Source organism: Scatophagus argus, chromosome 10 (assembly GCF_020382885.2).
Source record: "Scatophagus argus isolate fScaArg1 chromosome 10, fScaArg1.pri, whole genome shotgun sequence".
NCBI lineage: Eukaryota > Metazoa > Chordata > Actinopteri > Scatophagidae > Scatophagus > Scatophagus argus.
In genome coordinates, this window is record NC_058502.1 from 20,190,039 (window position 1) to 20,207,528 (window position 17,490).

The 17,490-nt window shown below is 41.9% G+C and overlaps 1 protein-coding gene across 2 annotated transcripts in view; it reads left to right on the forward strand.

The window, feature by feature from the left end:
- Positions 1 to 17,067, forward strand: part of sertad2b (SERTA domain containing 2b) — a 35,848-nt gene extending 18,781 nt beyond the window's left edge. Inside the window, exons 1-2 of one of the 2 annotated variants that reach the window (XM_046401546.1) lie at positions 3,241 to 3,993; positions 13,225 to 17,067. In XM_046401546.1, the coding sequence (XP_046257502.1) occupies positions 13,229 to 14,518 (1,290 nt within the window). In that variant the 5' untranslated portion in view covers positions 3,241 to 3,993; positions 13,225 to 13,228 and the 3' untranslated portion in view covers positions 14,519 to 17,067. Of the gene's footprint in view, positions 1 to 3,240; positions 3,994 to 13,224 lie in introns of those variants that run through there. The other variant, XM_046401547.1, reaches the window with a different exon arrangement.
- The last annotated feature ends 423 nt before the right edge of the window (positions 17,068 to 17,490 follow it).

Here is a 17,490-nt window from a genome sequence, read left to right on the forward strand (position 1 = left end):
GACATAGGATGTTTGTGTCGTGTAGATTTCAGGAACCTCAAGTGAATCACATTGAAATCCCATCATGGCAGACTTTGTGAAATCAGCAAATGTTGTGTTGTTGTCGAAAGAATTTGTAAAATATAGCATCACGATGAAACTGGTGATTTACTCCCCAGTAATACTGCACTGGTGAAACTAGTGGTGGCTGTAGGGAAAATAGCTGCAGTGTTTGTAATCGCTGTAGACGTTGGTGCAATCAGTTATGACAATGTCAGTAGCTTTTGTTGTAATAGCTACAGTGGTACTGTAGTAGCAAAAGTGTTTATAATAGTAGTTATGATGATGATCAGTACTGCAGTGAAAGAAACAATCGTAGTAAAAGTCAAAGTAATGAATTACTGTCCAATGCAAACTATGATCCATGTGTCACTGCTTCTTCATATCAATCAATATCAGTAGTGTGTTCTTAATTACTTACAGACTACATTCTGTTAAAACATCAATACATTGTTTACTTGAACAAAACTGATGACACCCATGAGGCATGAGTATGAATCATCGCAGTGTTTTTCTGCTCGTGTGTCTGTGCTAACTTACAGACCTCGCTGATATAAAAATGCCCTTTGTGCTGTCACGGCGAGTATAAATGGAACATGATGGTCGTCAAACTAATTCTGGGGACAGTCGTAAGCCTGCGCGTTAACACCCAAAGGTGCAACATGGTGATGAATGGAAGCAACATGTAGCCTCATGTACAGTGATGACTGGGACTAGTGAACTCACTATGAGTCAGGTTCACACTCACGTCCCATTTCATAGTGGCAAACACATGTAACCTGATACATGCACAGAGAAACGTAGACAAAAGAAAATAATAACAGTAGAGCAGAGCCTTTTGGTTGCTTTGTGATATCTTGTATGCTACTGTAGATTGTGATGAGTTTGCAAAAATTTTTAATTCATGTTTGGAAACAATAATTTGTCCTATCACTGCAGTTTTAAATGCACAAACTGTTGCATACACTGCAGTTTTTTCTTTCTCATAGTTGTGGCAATTAAAATCGCCAAATTCAAATCAAACCAGAATAAATAAAATAAATGGACAGAATTAAAGAAGATGCAGAAAAAGAGAGACAAAGACAGAGGCAGAGAATGAAAAATAAGGATAAGGCAACAGCAAAAAAGACGAGAAAGACAAGCAGAACAAGGAACGAGCCGATTTTACGCAGGGAGAGGGAAATAAAAGAAGAGCGGGGAAGAAATAAATAAAGATAGATGAAGGGAGGGAGGGAGGGACATTGTGGGTGCAGCTCTCTCCAGTTGGTGTTGCTATGGCCCTGCCCTCCCTGCTCACTGAGCCATTTCCTGTTTTTGACCTGAAATCTTTATTTAGAGCCATCCCTCCTCTCTGCTCTGCATTCATGAGTCAACTCGGAGTCCAGAGAGATGAACACAGGACTAATATCAGATCTCCATTCACCACAGAAGCTACGTATGCATGCACGCACAGAGCTAACCCGCATGTTAGCCATACTCCAGCTGAGGTTTCATTCAGGCTTTACTGTTGGCTGATGAAGTGTACTGAGAATCCACATGGTCCAGAATATCACAATATTCTTTTATTGTTTGACCAGCATTTTCCATAAGCTCTGCTGTATGCACTGTATACACAGCCTTTTATCAAAAAACAAATGTCATAGTGTCCAATGATGGACCTTTCTGTGCCTTAACGCTTCAGCCAATGATAACCTAATGCCAGTGATGGGATGTAACGAAGTACATTTCCTCATTTACTGCACCTAAGTTCAGTTCTGAGGTACTTGTGCTTGGGTATTTCCATTTCTTGCTACATATACTTCCACTTCACTACTTTTTACTCCACTACAATTATTTTTATATTTTATAATTACTTTATAAGCAATCGGTCAAATAATTAATTAAATAAATAATATAATAATAATAATCCCTCGACCCCTAGTATTCAGCATACACATATCTAACTGTGTATAATTTACTTGTACTTTTGATACTTGATTATAATTATTCCCAGAAAATTATTTTTGATACTATAATATCAGGATATCACGATTATTTGGCGTTGTGTCGATTGTCGGTCAGCTGTGCTGACGGCCTCTGAGGGAACAGAGGGCCAAAGAGTCCAAAATGAAGGGAGCTATAGAAGCTCGTTAGTTTGTCCTTCTCTGTTTGGGGAAATAAACTGCTCCACAACAGAGGGCTGATTTGCAGCTATGAGACAGGAGGAGTCAAAATAAGACTTTTGATTAACTATGTAAACTTATTTTCCTGTTAGCGAACAACGTAACAGCGAAGAAATAAAGAAGCTTGGGGAGCCACTGTGGCTGACTAGCATTAGCATAGCTCATCAAGTGTCTTGAACCAAATATTTTGTGATGCTTCTTTCTGGTGTGACCAAGCCTGAATGCTGCCTTCCACCCTGACAACAGGAGAAGCCGAGTGATTCTGTGCCATCGGTTCTCAACAAGTCCGTGTGACAGCAGGTCGATCAAAGCCTGCCCTGAGAACAGGCAGCCTGTCTGAAAAAACGGGGGAGACTTGTATTGTGATTGTGGGTGTAACAGTGCACAACTGAGTGTGCAGCAGGGGGCATCAGGGGCACTAACGGTTTAAGATGCCCATTTTCTGTACCAGGATGCTCCACTGGTGTTTTTTGTCTTCATGGGGCAGACTCTGTTGGGTTTTGTTTGACTTTACCGGACATCTTTCTGCCATCTGCTCCTGGGGTAGGATGGGCATCACTAACAGCCACACAACACCGTCAGTCCAGTGCTTGATTTCTGTGACCGTCACCATTCTCTGTAAATAATAATTTAAAAGAAAAAAAGAAAAATAAAAATAAAAGAAAAAGAATGAGTTCAAGTTTTCACCACATGCCAAAGTGGATAAGGAAAAACATGACAGATTCTAAATATCTCTGTTAAGATGTTACTTGAAAATAAAACTCTAACTCTATCACAAAAGCAGTGGTGGGGCATAAATAATCAGGCCTTGACACAGCTTGAAACGTGAACATTTCTTCCACTCTCAAAATGTTGTTAATGTTTAATTAACTAGTCTTAACGGAGAACCAGAGATACAATGTTACAGTACATACAGTGTGTGTCGCTGTGTGGGCGGAGCAAAGTTGACGACGGCATTTCTCGGGGCAGCTGCTCGATTTCAGCTTCTCCTGCTGCCTTCAGGTCCCCCTCGTAAACTCACCCACCTTAGCAAAATGGATCCTGTCGTGAAAGTAATTATTGTTATACTAATATTACCTCAGGAGTTCCACCGATGTTTTAAGCAAAATAACCGTCTATTGTTAGATGTAGGCCATCTAAGAACAAATTCATTTATTTTAGGCTAATTGCTGTCTGTTTCATTTTTGTTAACCTGTATTAAATAGCCTATTTCTAATTATTGAGGAGGACGGACGAGGAGGCCTGTGCACAGAGAGATGTACCATCTTAAACTTTATAACACTGTCATAAACAAATGAGTATTCATTGTTACAGTTACATAGAAATGAAATGCATCCAACTGACCTCTAGTTGTCTCAGCATTTTGCTGTCTGTTTTTTAAATGTCTCATCTTGGTACGTCCATAGAGCTTTCACACACCGTGATTCATTCACCACTGTCTTACTCATAGCGATTGTGTCAAGTTAAAGTTAGCAGAATTTTATAAATACACAAAGCCTGTGAAACATCGAAGAACGTAGATTTTCACACGTGTCACACCGGTGAACCAACGCCTTGCTACATTTCTGCTTCAAATTACACCGATTCCGGGACAGAAGTGCACGTGCAGAGAGTATGTCCGACAGCTCGTGAAGGCAACAACTTTCCTGTGAGCGGAGGCAGTTTTCTCCTCCTATCAGCGCCATTGTGTGACAGAGTCTTTGGGAGCCAGGACGACTTGTTCTTCTGTAGCCGACAGGACTGTTTAAATACCCCCATGTTTCTGGTTCAGACTCCGGCGGACCTGGATGTGGTAAGACACCGTTTTTGTCTTTTAAAGACCAACGTAATACACGCCGAGGAAATACTTTACGGCAGGTCAATGTAACGTATTTCTATGAATAATAGACACGGCAAAGGCTTCTGTTTCAGAAGTGTGGGTAGTGGGTTATGGTCGAAAAAGTTTTTGTATTAAATGGATAATATTTGACTCCCTCAGTCCCCCGCTTCATACTTCCAGTGTTCCTCTATCTGCCCAAAAGTCGTTTCACTTTGTAAAGCCGAGACAGCGGTCGCCACTTAACAGTTTATCACTACGAAGGAGAGTCTGTCTGTGTGACAAAGTTTTTTTGCCCAAAATACATCGAGTGTTTTCCCAGAATAGACTCACATAGGCCCGCTGCTCTAATGGATAACGTTATCTTCATGGACGAATCATTTTACCTGTGGGCTATTCTGTTTTTATTTATTTATTTATTTGTTTTAAAAAGTAATTTCACTTCAAATCACTTAAAATGACTTCCATTCGTTGAAACCCTCGTACAGGTAAACTACATTCATTGAAAATGTGTTTGTGGTCAAATATAATGTCTTAGTAAAGTCTCCATATTTGAACATGTGTGGTCAACAGCAGCACATTAGAAACGATAGACTCGGTATTTATGCACAAGCCATTTGCAAACAGACGTAGACCTCCGTGCGTTTTATATTGTTACTGTTGACAACTCGTGTGACATCTGTGAAGCTGCTGTAGTAGTGAGTAGTGAGATGTGTTATTGCAGTGTAATTGGAAGTGATTGGGTTGTCTCGGTCAGTAGCTCCTGTAGTGGAGGAGCCTGTTTCGTAACATGCACCACAGCAGTCTGCTCGTATAATGACAGCACCTCTTCTTTACTTTGTCGCTCCTGTGCCGTGACCTACAAGTTTGCCGTACTTCACCTCAGAGGTTTTTTTTTATAGTGTCTGGACCAGAACCCACAATACAGACTCACATCAGACCACAGAGCGCTGTTAGATGACAGCTGAAGCTCACCTGAGGAGTAGTCAGATGTCGATGCAGAGTTATACAACTGCTGTAGATGAGCAGATAGCCACAGTGGGGAGAAGAAAGCCTCCCTGATGTGGACTGGGGTAGCCCTCAGGAGGTCCCCGGACTCCTGGTAGTTTCAAGACTACAAATAAAGTCACGGTTTTATTTAGGGAAATATTTCCCTTTAGAGGCATGGCACAGTGGTCGAATTCTAGTCTACAGTTAGCTGCTAAAATTCCTTCAACCAAATGGGAAAAAAATAGTGAGTCTTAGTTTCAAGACACATTCACACTGATTTAAGTCTAGCAGCCGGTAGTCAGCCAAATCCTCCCCCACTCAATACATCGGTATTGAGCTGGCAGGAAATTTGGAGGCACTGTAACAAACTCATCTTAAATATGAGCATTTTAGAAGGCCTTGATATGAAAATGCATTGAACATCATAGGAGGGGTGACAACTGAAGGCTATTGTTGTTGCCCTCTAAGGTTTGAGCTCACAGCGACACACAGGATCTGTTGCATTGGCTACCCAGTGAAGGACAGATGTAGCAGGCTCCTCTGTATTGCACACCCTCCGAAGCTGAAGATCAGTAGTAATAGCAATAAGGCTCACAGTGCAGCAGTAAGGCTTCAAGTGCAGTAATAAGGCTTGCACTGCATTCACAGGGATTATACTTAAGTAATAAGGGTGCTGCCTGCAGTAAAAAAATGATGACACTTGCAGCGCTAAAGCTGGTGCTGCCGTAACAAGGTGGGCAGTGTGGTAATAAGGCCGATTCTGCTGTGATGCAGTGCATGCTGCAGTAGTAAGGTGGATACTACTATACACACACTGACCAGACATATGGATGCTGTAGATTTGTTCTGTGGCTCAGTCACTGGAAGCGTCAAGCTGTGTTTTCTCCCTGAAGAGGCTCGGTGGAAAGAGGAGTGGAGTGCTCGACGGGCATGTAGACACGTCTGCTGACCTAAATCTGCTCTCTTCTTTTGCCTTTTATTTATAGACTTAAGAGTGTGTGTGTGCGTGTGTGTGTGTGTGTACACACACTAATGATCAGATATTTGAGATGCATACGGCAACTTATTTTGCGTGTGTGTCATCGACTTGCGCACAGTTTTGTGAAAGCGTGTTGTTAACTTTCTGTAAAACAGAGGATTGTCCCTTTATCTCACATAGTGCCTTTAATCCTAAAGCCTAAGTCATGTAAGCACAGTCACCTGTCACGCCTGTCTTTCATGACTGACTCATAGTTTTTCATGTACTTTCCGTGCAAGGAGCTTCGTTCTTGGTTGAACAGGCATACTCAGCTGCCACAGAAATGTTTCTCATATGTAGTCCAGTCCCATTCTGTTGGTGAGGGTAGACTAAATATTAGAAACTACACCTCTCCAAACTGTTGTATGTAGCTAATAAACTGGTAACTGAGGGCAGTTTAAGTCAGAAGCAAAAAAAGGGTTAAAAGTCAGCGACTGTTTCTTGCTCCTGACCTATGCACTCCTTTTTCAGTCCTTACTCCTTAACACTGCTTGTAATGTTAGTGATCTGAACTAGAGTGTATGTACTTCAGTGACAGAAACCCATTCATTCAGATTGGCATGTATTTATTTTTATTTATTTATTTATTTATTTTACCAAACCTGGGAAAAGAATCTTTCAAGTTTATGGGGACTCCTTATTAACTGAAAACAACGTCTTTCAGCAGCAGGTCTGTCATTATGTAAGAAGTGGTAGTGGATTCTCTGTCTGATACCCAGCTGACCTCTGTCATGTGAGGGTTTATGATCACTCTGAGGGAAAACACCCTCACACACGCACATACACACACAAACACACATTGTTTCCAGCCCCATGATTGGCTTATTTATTTTGGTTCATACTTTCCTCAACTGCTTGTCCTCCTTTGTTGTTGTACGCACTTTTCAACAATTTAAAAATAAAGGTGTTTTCAACATTAGTTCTAGCGTTTGGGGTCAAGCATTTGTTGTATTTGACAGCTTAATTAGCACTTTAGTCACCAAAACTATCAGCATTTCACAGTTTATACCAGATGGAGGAACTGAACCCTGATTTGCTTAATGATACATCTAAAAATGGCCTTACTTCCATGTTTTTGAGTATCACACACAGTCCCAGTGTCACTGAGAGCAGCTGTTGGGGAAAAGACACACATGCTGTATTTTCCTGGTCGAGGATGTTTGCCTGTTTTATCGCAGCCTCATGCAAAAAGAGAAAAAAAAAAAAGAACGAGTTAAAGGCGAGGAGCTGATGAGTTGGTGATCAAGTCCAACTGGTGAAATCTTCAATGAATTTGTACTCAAAAATGTCAAGAAACCAGAGTAAATATATTGCTAGAGTGAGCTGCAGTAGCAACAGCAGTAGCCATAGCAGTAACAGTAGTAGTAGTAGTAGTTGCTATCATTATGGTGTAACTGTATCTTAAGTTGTGTGTGGAAGTGTAGCTGTTATTGAGCGTAGTGTGTCTGGTCAGAGCTTCAACGCACTGTCTTCCTCTGGGTTTTGTCTGGAATGTGTTTACTAGTTCGACATTGTTTGAGTGCGTGAGAGAAAGACACACACACACACACACACACACACACATACACACAGAGGACTGAGTTGGACAGTGTCGTCCTCATGTGCAGATCTGTGTGCATTACAGCAAGGTGGAGCAGTGGAAGCACAGTCATGACTATGAGCTGCAAGTGTGCGCTTTCATGCACATGAAAATGCTGAGATTAATGCACATCATACTAAGCGCACAGCACGGTGCCACATTCATCTACCTGCAGCAGCAGCGCAGTGTGTAGTGTGCGTCCATACTCTGTGTATCCAGAGAACCTGAAATAGCCCGATGTGGAGGTGAGGGGGAGGGGTGGATGTGCAGCTCAGGCATGGAAACCAGCGTATCCGGTTACAGGATCATAATATCACTGCAGAGTCCATCCACTAGCACTGCACTACTGCACAATACTCACACACACACACACACACACTACAGCAAGTGCTTGGAATAATATGTTCAGTCCACATGTCTATGTTTGTAGACATAGCTGGCGGGCTAACACACATTGATGCTAAATGTATAGAACAGTGACGTTTTTACCCTTTACATAATCATTCAGTGATTACATTTATACTTTTCAGTCGTTCATATATGATATGATAAAAGTTGCTGTTGTTTATGCTCTGTTCGTCTTTGTTTTACTAATTATTTTTCTACTAAGGCCCACTTCACTGAAGTCATCGTCAGCTTTTCATTTAAGTGTATCTGAACACATATTTAGCCACAAGTAGGCCTTTCTTTGAGATTTTTGATGCTCTTGGATGCGTGCTGTCCTCGCTAGTTACAGTTAATGTTCATTAGCTCTCATGAACGAAGCAAATGTCGGAGCAAATGTCATTTAAGGGAACCTGTTCAGAGGTAGCCCAGTCTTTTAACAGGATATTTGATGATAGTTGGGCTGGGTGGGCAAAATCAGACAAGTTTTACTTTTGAGTCATGGCTTTTGATTCGTTATTGCATGATTTTGATGATTTTGATTGATTCTGTTGCACATTTTTGAAGATGGTTGCTACTAGGCCTGAGCAATAAAACAAAAGCAATATGTACCAGTGATGGACATTTCATCAATAGCAACATGATTGTTCTGTAGAAAGTTAGATTTTAAGTTTAATTTTAATGCATTAAAAGCAAACAGCAATGAAAGCACGAAATGAATCATGGCTTTCTCTCTCAGGGGATTGGATGTCACTTTTGACTGTGACAATTTGTTAAAAGCATTTTTTCACCATTTGTTGACAATTTTACCTCATTAAGAGGTAGTTTTAAGATGGCTCACTGCAAGAGAGTTAACAGTGGCGCGTCAAGTCACAGTGACCTTGAATTAAGAGCACTCCATTTTAGAGCACAGTACTCCTCCACTGCTGTGCTTTATCTGCTCAACTCATTTTAGATCTGTTTTTCTTCTTCTGGTGTGTTCATATCTAGACAAGGCTCATAGGGTGTAGGATGGTTCTGCGCTTCTGAACTTTGTCAGTGGAAGGGGGGGGCGGTGGTGAGTTAAAGAGCAGAGGGAGGATGAAGAAGATAGATGGAAAAGAGGTAAAAGAGTGACTGAAGAAGAGAAGAGGTGGAGGAGAAGGAAAAGCAAGAGGAGGATAATGAAGTGGAATGTAAGGGGTGGGGCACCTCTGGTATGTCAGTCCTTCACTTTGTGTGTGTGTATGTGTGTGTGTGAGAGAGAGAGAGAGTCTAAACACCCTACCATGAGTCAGTGAGTCAGACATGCGCAGCTGCTTCAGCTCTCAATCACACACACGCAAACTGCTTTGAAACTCTTGCCGCTCTCTCTGTGACTGTCTCTGTTTCTGTTTCTCCATGACACTCTGATTTGCCATTTTCCCAGAAGCTCAATAAGCACCTGCAATAAGTGCAGAAACTCAAGATGGTTAAAAGTCACAAACATCTTAGAACCTCAAGAACCTGGCTGTTACTCTCTGAAAATGCTGATCTATAACTGATTTTATGTTCAACTGTGCTGCCAACATTTATTGCTGTGGTGTTTCTGTCAACACCAATCAAACAGTGTGGGGCTAACATATTTGGTCATAAAAATAATGACAACAATTTGTCAGTAATTTATTAGTGTCAGGATACACAGTAATCATGTAGACATGCATCCATCCTACACAACATTTTCTTATGTCTGTCAAACCCAAACTGGCAAAAACGCTTAAATATCCTGAATTTGTAGTAAAATAATTGTAATTTTCAGGTAGATACAGGCATGAATGTGAGCATCAGAATGCTTTCAATCATCACTCATGTTTTCGGTTCAGGCCTACGTTGTAAGTTGTTTTCCTGCTTTGAAGTGGCAAAGGCCGAGACACGATCACTATGGCCATTTTGATTGAGATTGAGATTGATTTTGACTCTCACATGTCCTGCAAGCCACTGCTGGTCATGTTAAAAGGAATGAAAACCTATTATAGAAACAGACATAGTTTCACCTGTCAGCTGACAATGACATACACCAGATGTCTAACTTTAACATCATCTGGACTGTCTTTATTTGACTGATTACCTGCCAAGGGACAGAAACATATTAGAAGCTTATTGCAATCACATCATCTATAAATTATTAATATGTGTTTCTGACAACTTGTGTTTTGTTTGCAACTAATTTATACAATATCATACAATGAAGAACAGCTCAGGAATGGCAGTAGCTTAAACATATTGAAGGTAATTCTTAAATATATTAAAAATATTTTGATCAAAAGTTTTTAAATATCTGCAATATCTGCAATAAACTAGTATTGGGTGATATATTATGTCTAATTTTTACTGTGAGTTCTCTGATTCTAAGATACCTTTTGCCAATATAGTTGTAGCATTAAATGTTTACATCAGCATGTGTAATTAATGAAGTTTGAGTTTTGTTGGCAGCACTCTTTATTTTGTTTGTTGAGCCAGGGTTGCTGTCACTGAGGCCCTAACTACTGAGATTCAGTGTCTTAACGAAAGCTAACAGTGTGCTTGTTATCTAACAGCTCTTATTTATTGTATTAACAGCTCGTGCTTTGCGCAATGAGCCTGATTGATAGACATTTGAAGGAATAGTTAAGTATATTGGTGATAAGGTTAATACCACTCACATCTGTGTTAGTTATGGATCCAGAAAATGGTTAGTTTAGCTTAGCATAAAGACTGGAAGCAGAGGGACACACATAGTCCTCATTAACAAGATATGTATACCCACAAGCAGCTCGAAAGTTCGTTAATTAACATGTTCTAACACTTTGTTCATTCCTGTGGAGCACAGAATGGAGCTGAAGACAACGGGATATGATATCTGAGGAGTGTTTCCTATGTTGTACATATTGTAAAGCCCTCTAAGGTTATTTTGTGATTTGTTTAAATCTAAACTGACTTGACTTGAAAGGACAGTCTGCTGTGCCACATTAGCCTGCGTTATAAAACAACTCCACCTTCAGACCTTCATTCATCTTAGCTTCAGACACTATACACAGGCACATTTTATACAGTCAACAGTCTAACCCAAGTCAGCATCTGGTTTGGAACCGCTGCCATGGAAAATGACAAGCTCTGAGTGACACGGCTGTTACAGCTAATTGACAAGCACAGAAAAATATTGACATGCTGTTGTGTCCAAGGCAAAGTAATCAAATGGTCAAAGGGTTTTTACATCCCCTAACAACAGTAAAATGTATGTGTAGAGTCAGTGAACCAGCAGATGTGCCACATAATGAGTCAGTAATGAAGAGGTGCCAAGCTCAGAGGCACCACAGTAGTAGTTTGAGTTGAGGGAGGAGAAAAAGTTGCTGATTCCCTCCCACCTTTTCCAGACCAATCTCTCACCTATTCTACTTCCTCCTCCTCGTCTTCCTCCTCTTCCTTCCTGCCCCCTGACCCCCCCAACACACACACACACACACACACACACACACACACACTGTTCTCCTCCTCCTCCTCTCCCCCATCCCATTCTTTGTCATCTCTTTGGGTGAATTCCCAGCTGACTCTGTTTGTCATGGCAACCAACCAGTCGTGGTGACTGGGCCTGCAGCTCACACTTCCTGTGTGCGTGCTTGTATATATATGTGTATGTGTGTGTGTGTGTGTGTGTGTGTGTATGTGTGCATGCGTGTGAGGAGACGCATGCGCAGTGTGTGTGTGTGTGTGTGTGTGTGTGTAGACAGAGACTGGCTGCATGAGCCTGTCAGCCTGGATTAGAGTCAAATACACTGCAGCGATGCCTGTTTTCTTTTTTTCTTTTTAAATTTTCTTTCTTTCTTTCTTTCTTTTTCATTCTCCTGTTTTTCTTTCTGCCTCACTGTCTTTCTCTGTAGAACCAATAATAATCAGGTAGTTTGATTAGACAGAGAGAGCTGTTAAGCTACTGGAATATGGATGTTTGGGAAATGTATTGTTTCTTCGTCACTGTGGCGCTCTTTCTTTCTTGCCCCCACCCACCCCCAACTAACACCACGTTCAGACCAACACAGATGGGGATCACACCCACATGCGTGTGCGTGTGGGCATCTGTGTCAGATTGCGTCAACCGATCCTCCTGTCTACCAGCGCTGGCCGTGTGTTGGACACTGTCCGGCTTTGGTGAAAGGGTATCACAGTCAGGGAGGGAAATCAATTCAATGATACAAATGTTTAAATGTCATTTAAGTGACCCACAGAAAGTGAGAGAGAGAGAGAGAGAGCGAGAGGGAGGAAATGTGGGCAATCAAGACAGGGGACGAACAGAGGTGAAATTGAAACTTTTATCTGACAAATTACAAGACATAATTCAGTGTAACTCAGCGGTTTCTCAGTGAAGTGTTTAAGACTACACTGCAGACCCTGGTCTCTGTTAACACTGAGAGCTCTCTCATATGAATGGGACCACACGGCTCAAACACGCATTCTGTCAGAAAGTGGTAAGTAACTCAATGTGCTGTTCTAAAAAGGCAGGAGGAGGGAGTGTGGAGGGGGTTGGGCTTTAAATCTGGTCTATGATCCTGCGTACAACAGGGAACACAGCTATTGCATAACTTTGTGTGTGTGTGTATGCGTGTGATGTGTCTCTGGGTGTGTGTGTGTGTGTGTAAGGGTGCTGGGCCACAATATGCAGCCGTGAGGCTCCCATTGCAGCTGTTGCTGGTTTCAATGTATGTTTTTTTAAATCCCCTGGTGCAGTAAGCTTATTGCGTTTAAGCAGCTTTTTGAATAACCACAGTTAAGCAGCTGTGTTTCACTCTGCAAACTTCAATGGAGAATGTAGGTGAGATTTATTATGACAATGATAACCTAACACTCCGGTAGTGCTACTTTCAAACACCACTACTTTCAAACATTTTTGATGCACCCAGTACATTTAGCCATATTTAATTAGTCAGTGTAATGTCATGTAATGGTTACTCGGAGGACTAAGACAGGACTACATCATCCACTGTTGATGACGTTACAGCTGAAGTGATGAATTGATGAATTGATTAGCAAACCCACATAATATTAATTGGCAACTACTCTGATAATCCCTTTGTTTTTTGAGTCATTTTTTATGCAGAAATGCAAAATATTTTTGGTTCCAGCATCCCAAACTAAATGAAATTTTGGGGTTTCATCCACATTCAGCTCACATTCAGTTATGTTACTGATTCTAAATCAAGCGACAAATTAATTCCTGTCCCCTGTTTCTGTGGTCTTGTGTTTCCAGATATATGTTCGGTAAAGGTGCGAAGCGGAAGCTGGACGAGGATGAAGAGGGGCTGGAAGGCAAAACGCTGGAGGCGTCGGTGGCGGGAGGGGGACTAGGCCTTGGTCCCGAGGGTTTGTCCAAGGTGTCGTACACTCTGCAACGGCAGACCATCTTCAACATCTCCCTGATGAAGCTGTACAGCCAGCGGCCACTTGGGGAGCCCAGCCTGGAGCGTCGTGTCCTCATTAACAACATGCTGCGACGCATACAGGACGAACTCAAGCAGGAAGGCTCCCTGCGGCCACTGCTCTTCCCGCCCTCGCCGCCGCCAGACGACCCCATGGATGAGGGCTTCCGTGAGGCGCCCCCCTCTTTTGGTGTTTTGTCAGCGACAAACACACAAGTATCCCAGCCTTCTGCACTGTTGATGCCGGTGATCGCTCCTCCGTCTTCACCACACCCAATGGTGCCTCCCAACTGCCCGGCATCCGAGACCTGTCCCAACCGTGCGGGGGTCTGCCCCGCCCCTCTAGAAGCCTGCCTCACTCCAGCCTCGTTACTGGAGGAGGATGGTGGAGATTCAGCCTTTTGTGTCCCGTCCCCGCCCACTCCTCCTCTGTCGCCTCCCCCGGTGCAGCCTCCCCAACTACCTTCGGCACTTCTGAGCCAGGCGCCCCCCAGGGTCCCTATGCCTGCCTCGTCCAGTGACGGTTTCTCCTCCGCTCTGAGTGACATGGAGTTGGGTCCTCCCACAGCCATAACAAGGACAGCAGCAGCTAATAATACGACCGTGACTACCTCCCCAGCTCCCACGCCACTCACCCAGCCCTCCCACTTAGCATCCCTCTCCCCAGCAACCACAGGCCTATCCAGAGACTGCAGGACCATGGGTGCTAAACCAGAGGCAGCTGGCGTCTTGCTAGCGGAAGGCCGTTGTGCCGAGCTCCGACCGATGGACAGCCTGCCCACACTGCCCCCTGCTGGCCTGGTAGACATTTCCTCTTCTCCTTCCTCCCCTTCCTCATCTTCCTCACCCTCGGGGTTTCTCTCAGACTTGGCGCTGGACGATGTCCTGTTTGCCGACATTGACACGTCCATGTATGACTTCGACCCCTGTATGACAGCGGGGGCTGTGGGCGTGATGACAGGTGGTGGCCTCGCCAAACTGTCGCCAGTGGTGACAGCGGACGACCTCCTCAAGTCGTTCGCGTCACCGTATAGTGGCCCCACCCCCCAGGTTTCAGCCAATCAGCCTTTCAAAATTGATCTGACAGAACTGGACCACATTATGGAGGTGTTGGTGGGCTCGTGACTCACAGACACTAGCACATCAGACACACACAGACCTTTTAATCCGGAGAGCAGACTGGAATGAAAGTTTTGAAACGCTGTGGAGCGTTTTGCTGTTTTTATGTTTTTTTTACTCTCTTCAAAGGTCGGTAATTGTAAACATCAATGGTGATGTCAGTTAGTACTACTATGACAACTACTACTACACAACACTGTGCATGCACTGTGCTCGCCTTTCCAAATATGGAAGTGAAATAACCGGGAAACAAAGACACACATAAGTTTGTATTTCTATACTTGTGAGGACGTCCATAGACTCCATTCATTCCCAAATCCTAATTTAAACCTAATCCTAGTTTTAGTCTTTAACTCAAATCTAAGCCTTAACCCTTAAATTTAACTGTAAATAGAAAAATAGGACCTGCAAATTGTCCTCATTCTGGAGGATTCTGCAATCATTCTATCCTTGTGAGGATATTTATTGCCCACAGGTTTAGAAATACAAGTGAACACACACATGCACACACACACAAAACATAAACACACTGAATCCATAGCTTTTAGCAGATGAGTGCCTTTCAAAATGACCACTTATTCAATTCCTGTTTTTACAGTATTTGTTTTGCTTTTTACATCGACATCTTAGAGAGGTCACTCCTCAATGTTTTTTTTTTTTAATTTATTGTATTGTATTAAAACAATTAATAAGTGAGGTCATTTCTCATGATCAAATAATAATTATTTAATCTTTATCTTATTACAGATGCTATGTTTTATTTGTAAAGCAAGCATAAAAAGGTTTTACAAGGAATACATTGTTTTACCAGTGTGCAACATTACCTTTTAGCATGGCTATATAATTATGCTTTGGGAATAGCTCTTTTAAACACGTCACCTGTTTGTTTGTTAAACTTTGTTGGTAGAAGGAGTTGTCTGTTCTTCACGTCTATGAATTCAGTTCAGGACTATTTTTGTCTTACCCTTCTGTATTGGCAGGCACATACAGCATAACTGTGCGGGATGCTATTTTACATGGGCTCCGTCATTTGGGCTAGTTATCATGCTTCAGTTACAGCAGAATTCAAATGAACTACACCCACTGGAAAGCTTGACGTGTTTACATTGGAAGTGGCCACAGCACCACCACCAACTCTTGCTTCCCAGTTGGATGTGAATGATCTGAAAAAGCCAACCTGTGCTGAGACTTGAGGCACCAAACACATTAAATTTAGCTGTTAAGGACTCAAAACAGTTATCATATATTGCAGGGAAAGTCACTGTGGTACCAATGTGACTCCATAAATTTCCCACAAAGAGGCACGCAAAGAAAACTGACAAAAACTTTTCATAGAAATGCCTTATTTTTGGTTTGATTCCTACAGAATTAGCAACATGAGTGACAGACAGATTACAGCACAGTATTACACACAGCCGTATTCACCGAGTGTGTTTACTTGAGTTGAACCTGTAAATCAGAGCGTTTTTCTCTCATCTGTGCATTGTGAAGTACAGTTTTGAGGTTGACTCAAACACCAGTGTACATTTTAAATACATACATTAGCAGGATGGCTAAATCTGTCTCATAAACAATCTGAATGTGGATTTCCACAGAAGTAGGATACCCAAACCATGGTGTTAACTTGATCCTGCAATGATACAAAAGACTCCTGTTGTTTCAAAACACCCCCCCACCCCACCCCTGCACAGACCACTATGCATGGTTTTTGGCACAAAAAGACAAAATGTGATAGCTACGTGCTGCATCGTAGATGAGGGTCACATGAGGATTCCTAACGTCTACATGTTTTGTTTTGGTGTTTTTCCTAGCAGACCACACACACAGAGTTACACAGAATACAAAAATACTCACTCTTTGCAGTCAAATGCTGTTTTCACAGTTGAACCTGTCATATGCCGTAAAAGTTAACTGTAAAACTGTTCACACACATTTCTCATGACTTCTCATTTCTCATGATAATATAGTTGATGTTATGTTTGATATTTAGTAGCTGAAATCCAAATCACAGCAGTCCTCAGTTCAGAAACTTGGCTTTTAGTTGTGGTATTCCACGTGAAAGAATTACAAGAGTATGAAAGAGCTCTATGGAGTAAAGGTAAAGTCTATAGCAGTGTCACATATTTAGTCACAAATCACACACAGCTCAGTCTGAGTTAGACCAACACGTTGGTACCAGGATCATTGTAATTTAATAGCTAGAGAAGGCCAGCAGTAGACACAGGCATTAGCAAATCACACACCTGACATCTTTCCTTTTGTGCAGAGGCTAGTCACAGGACCAAGGGATAGTAAGGGAGTCTTCAAGGTGCTGATAAATGGCTCGCTTTTAAGAGTTGTTACAACAAAACAAAAAGTTGTGAAATGCCTTTTTCTTGCTACAATATGAATGTTGATTATCAATGCAAAATGGTGGCTTTTCCAAAACCCTCTGTTTGATGTTTAAAGCTGCATTCATTGATCTTTGGGGTTTTTTTTTTCAGCAGAACAGACAAAACATAACATATGACCTTTTATCACCCTATGAATTGTTTTGATAAATTTGATGTGAACAAAACCAGAACAATGAGCTAAAAGAACAACTGCATAGACGCGACGCTGACATTATTCATAATTATTCACAATCATTTGCTCCAGTAATGATAATAAATTATATTGATGAGTGCAGCTTTAATGTTGTCAATTTAGATCACTTTTTCTGCCATTATAAATATGTTATAAATATGTTAAAACTGTTGTGTGTGTTTCTCATCATTAGACAGTTATCATCTACATTTCCAGCAATATAAGAAAAAGATACCACAGACAGGTTTGGGACAGGTTTTGAAATAATTTAGACTGGATCCTTTGTTCAAAAGTCCAGTAACAATTAAGTAACAGTAACAGTAAGAAAGCCCAAAGACTTATGTGTCTGCCAACACAGCCTTATTTTGGTGTAAAATGTTCATAGTGATTCTAGCAAAGGTCCTGGCTGGTGG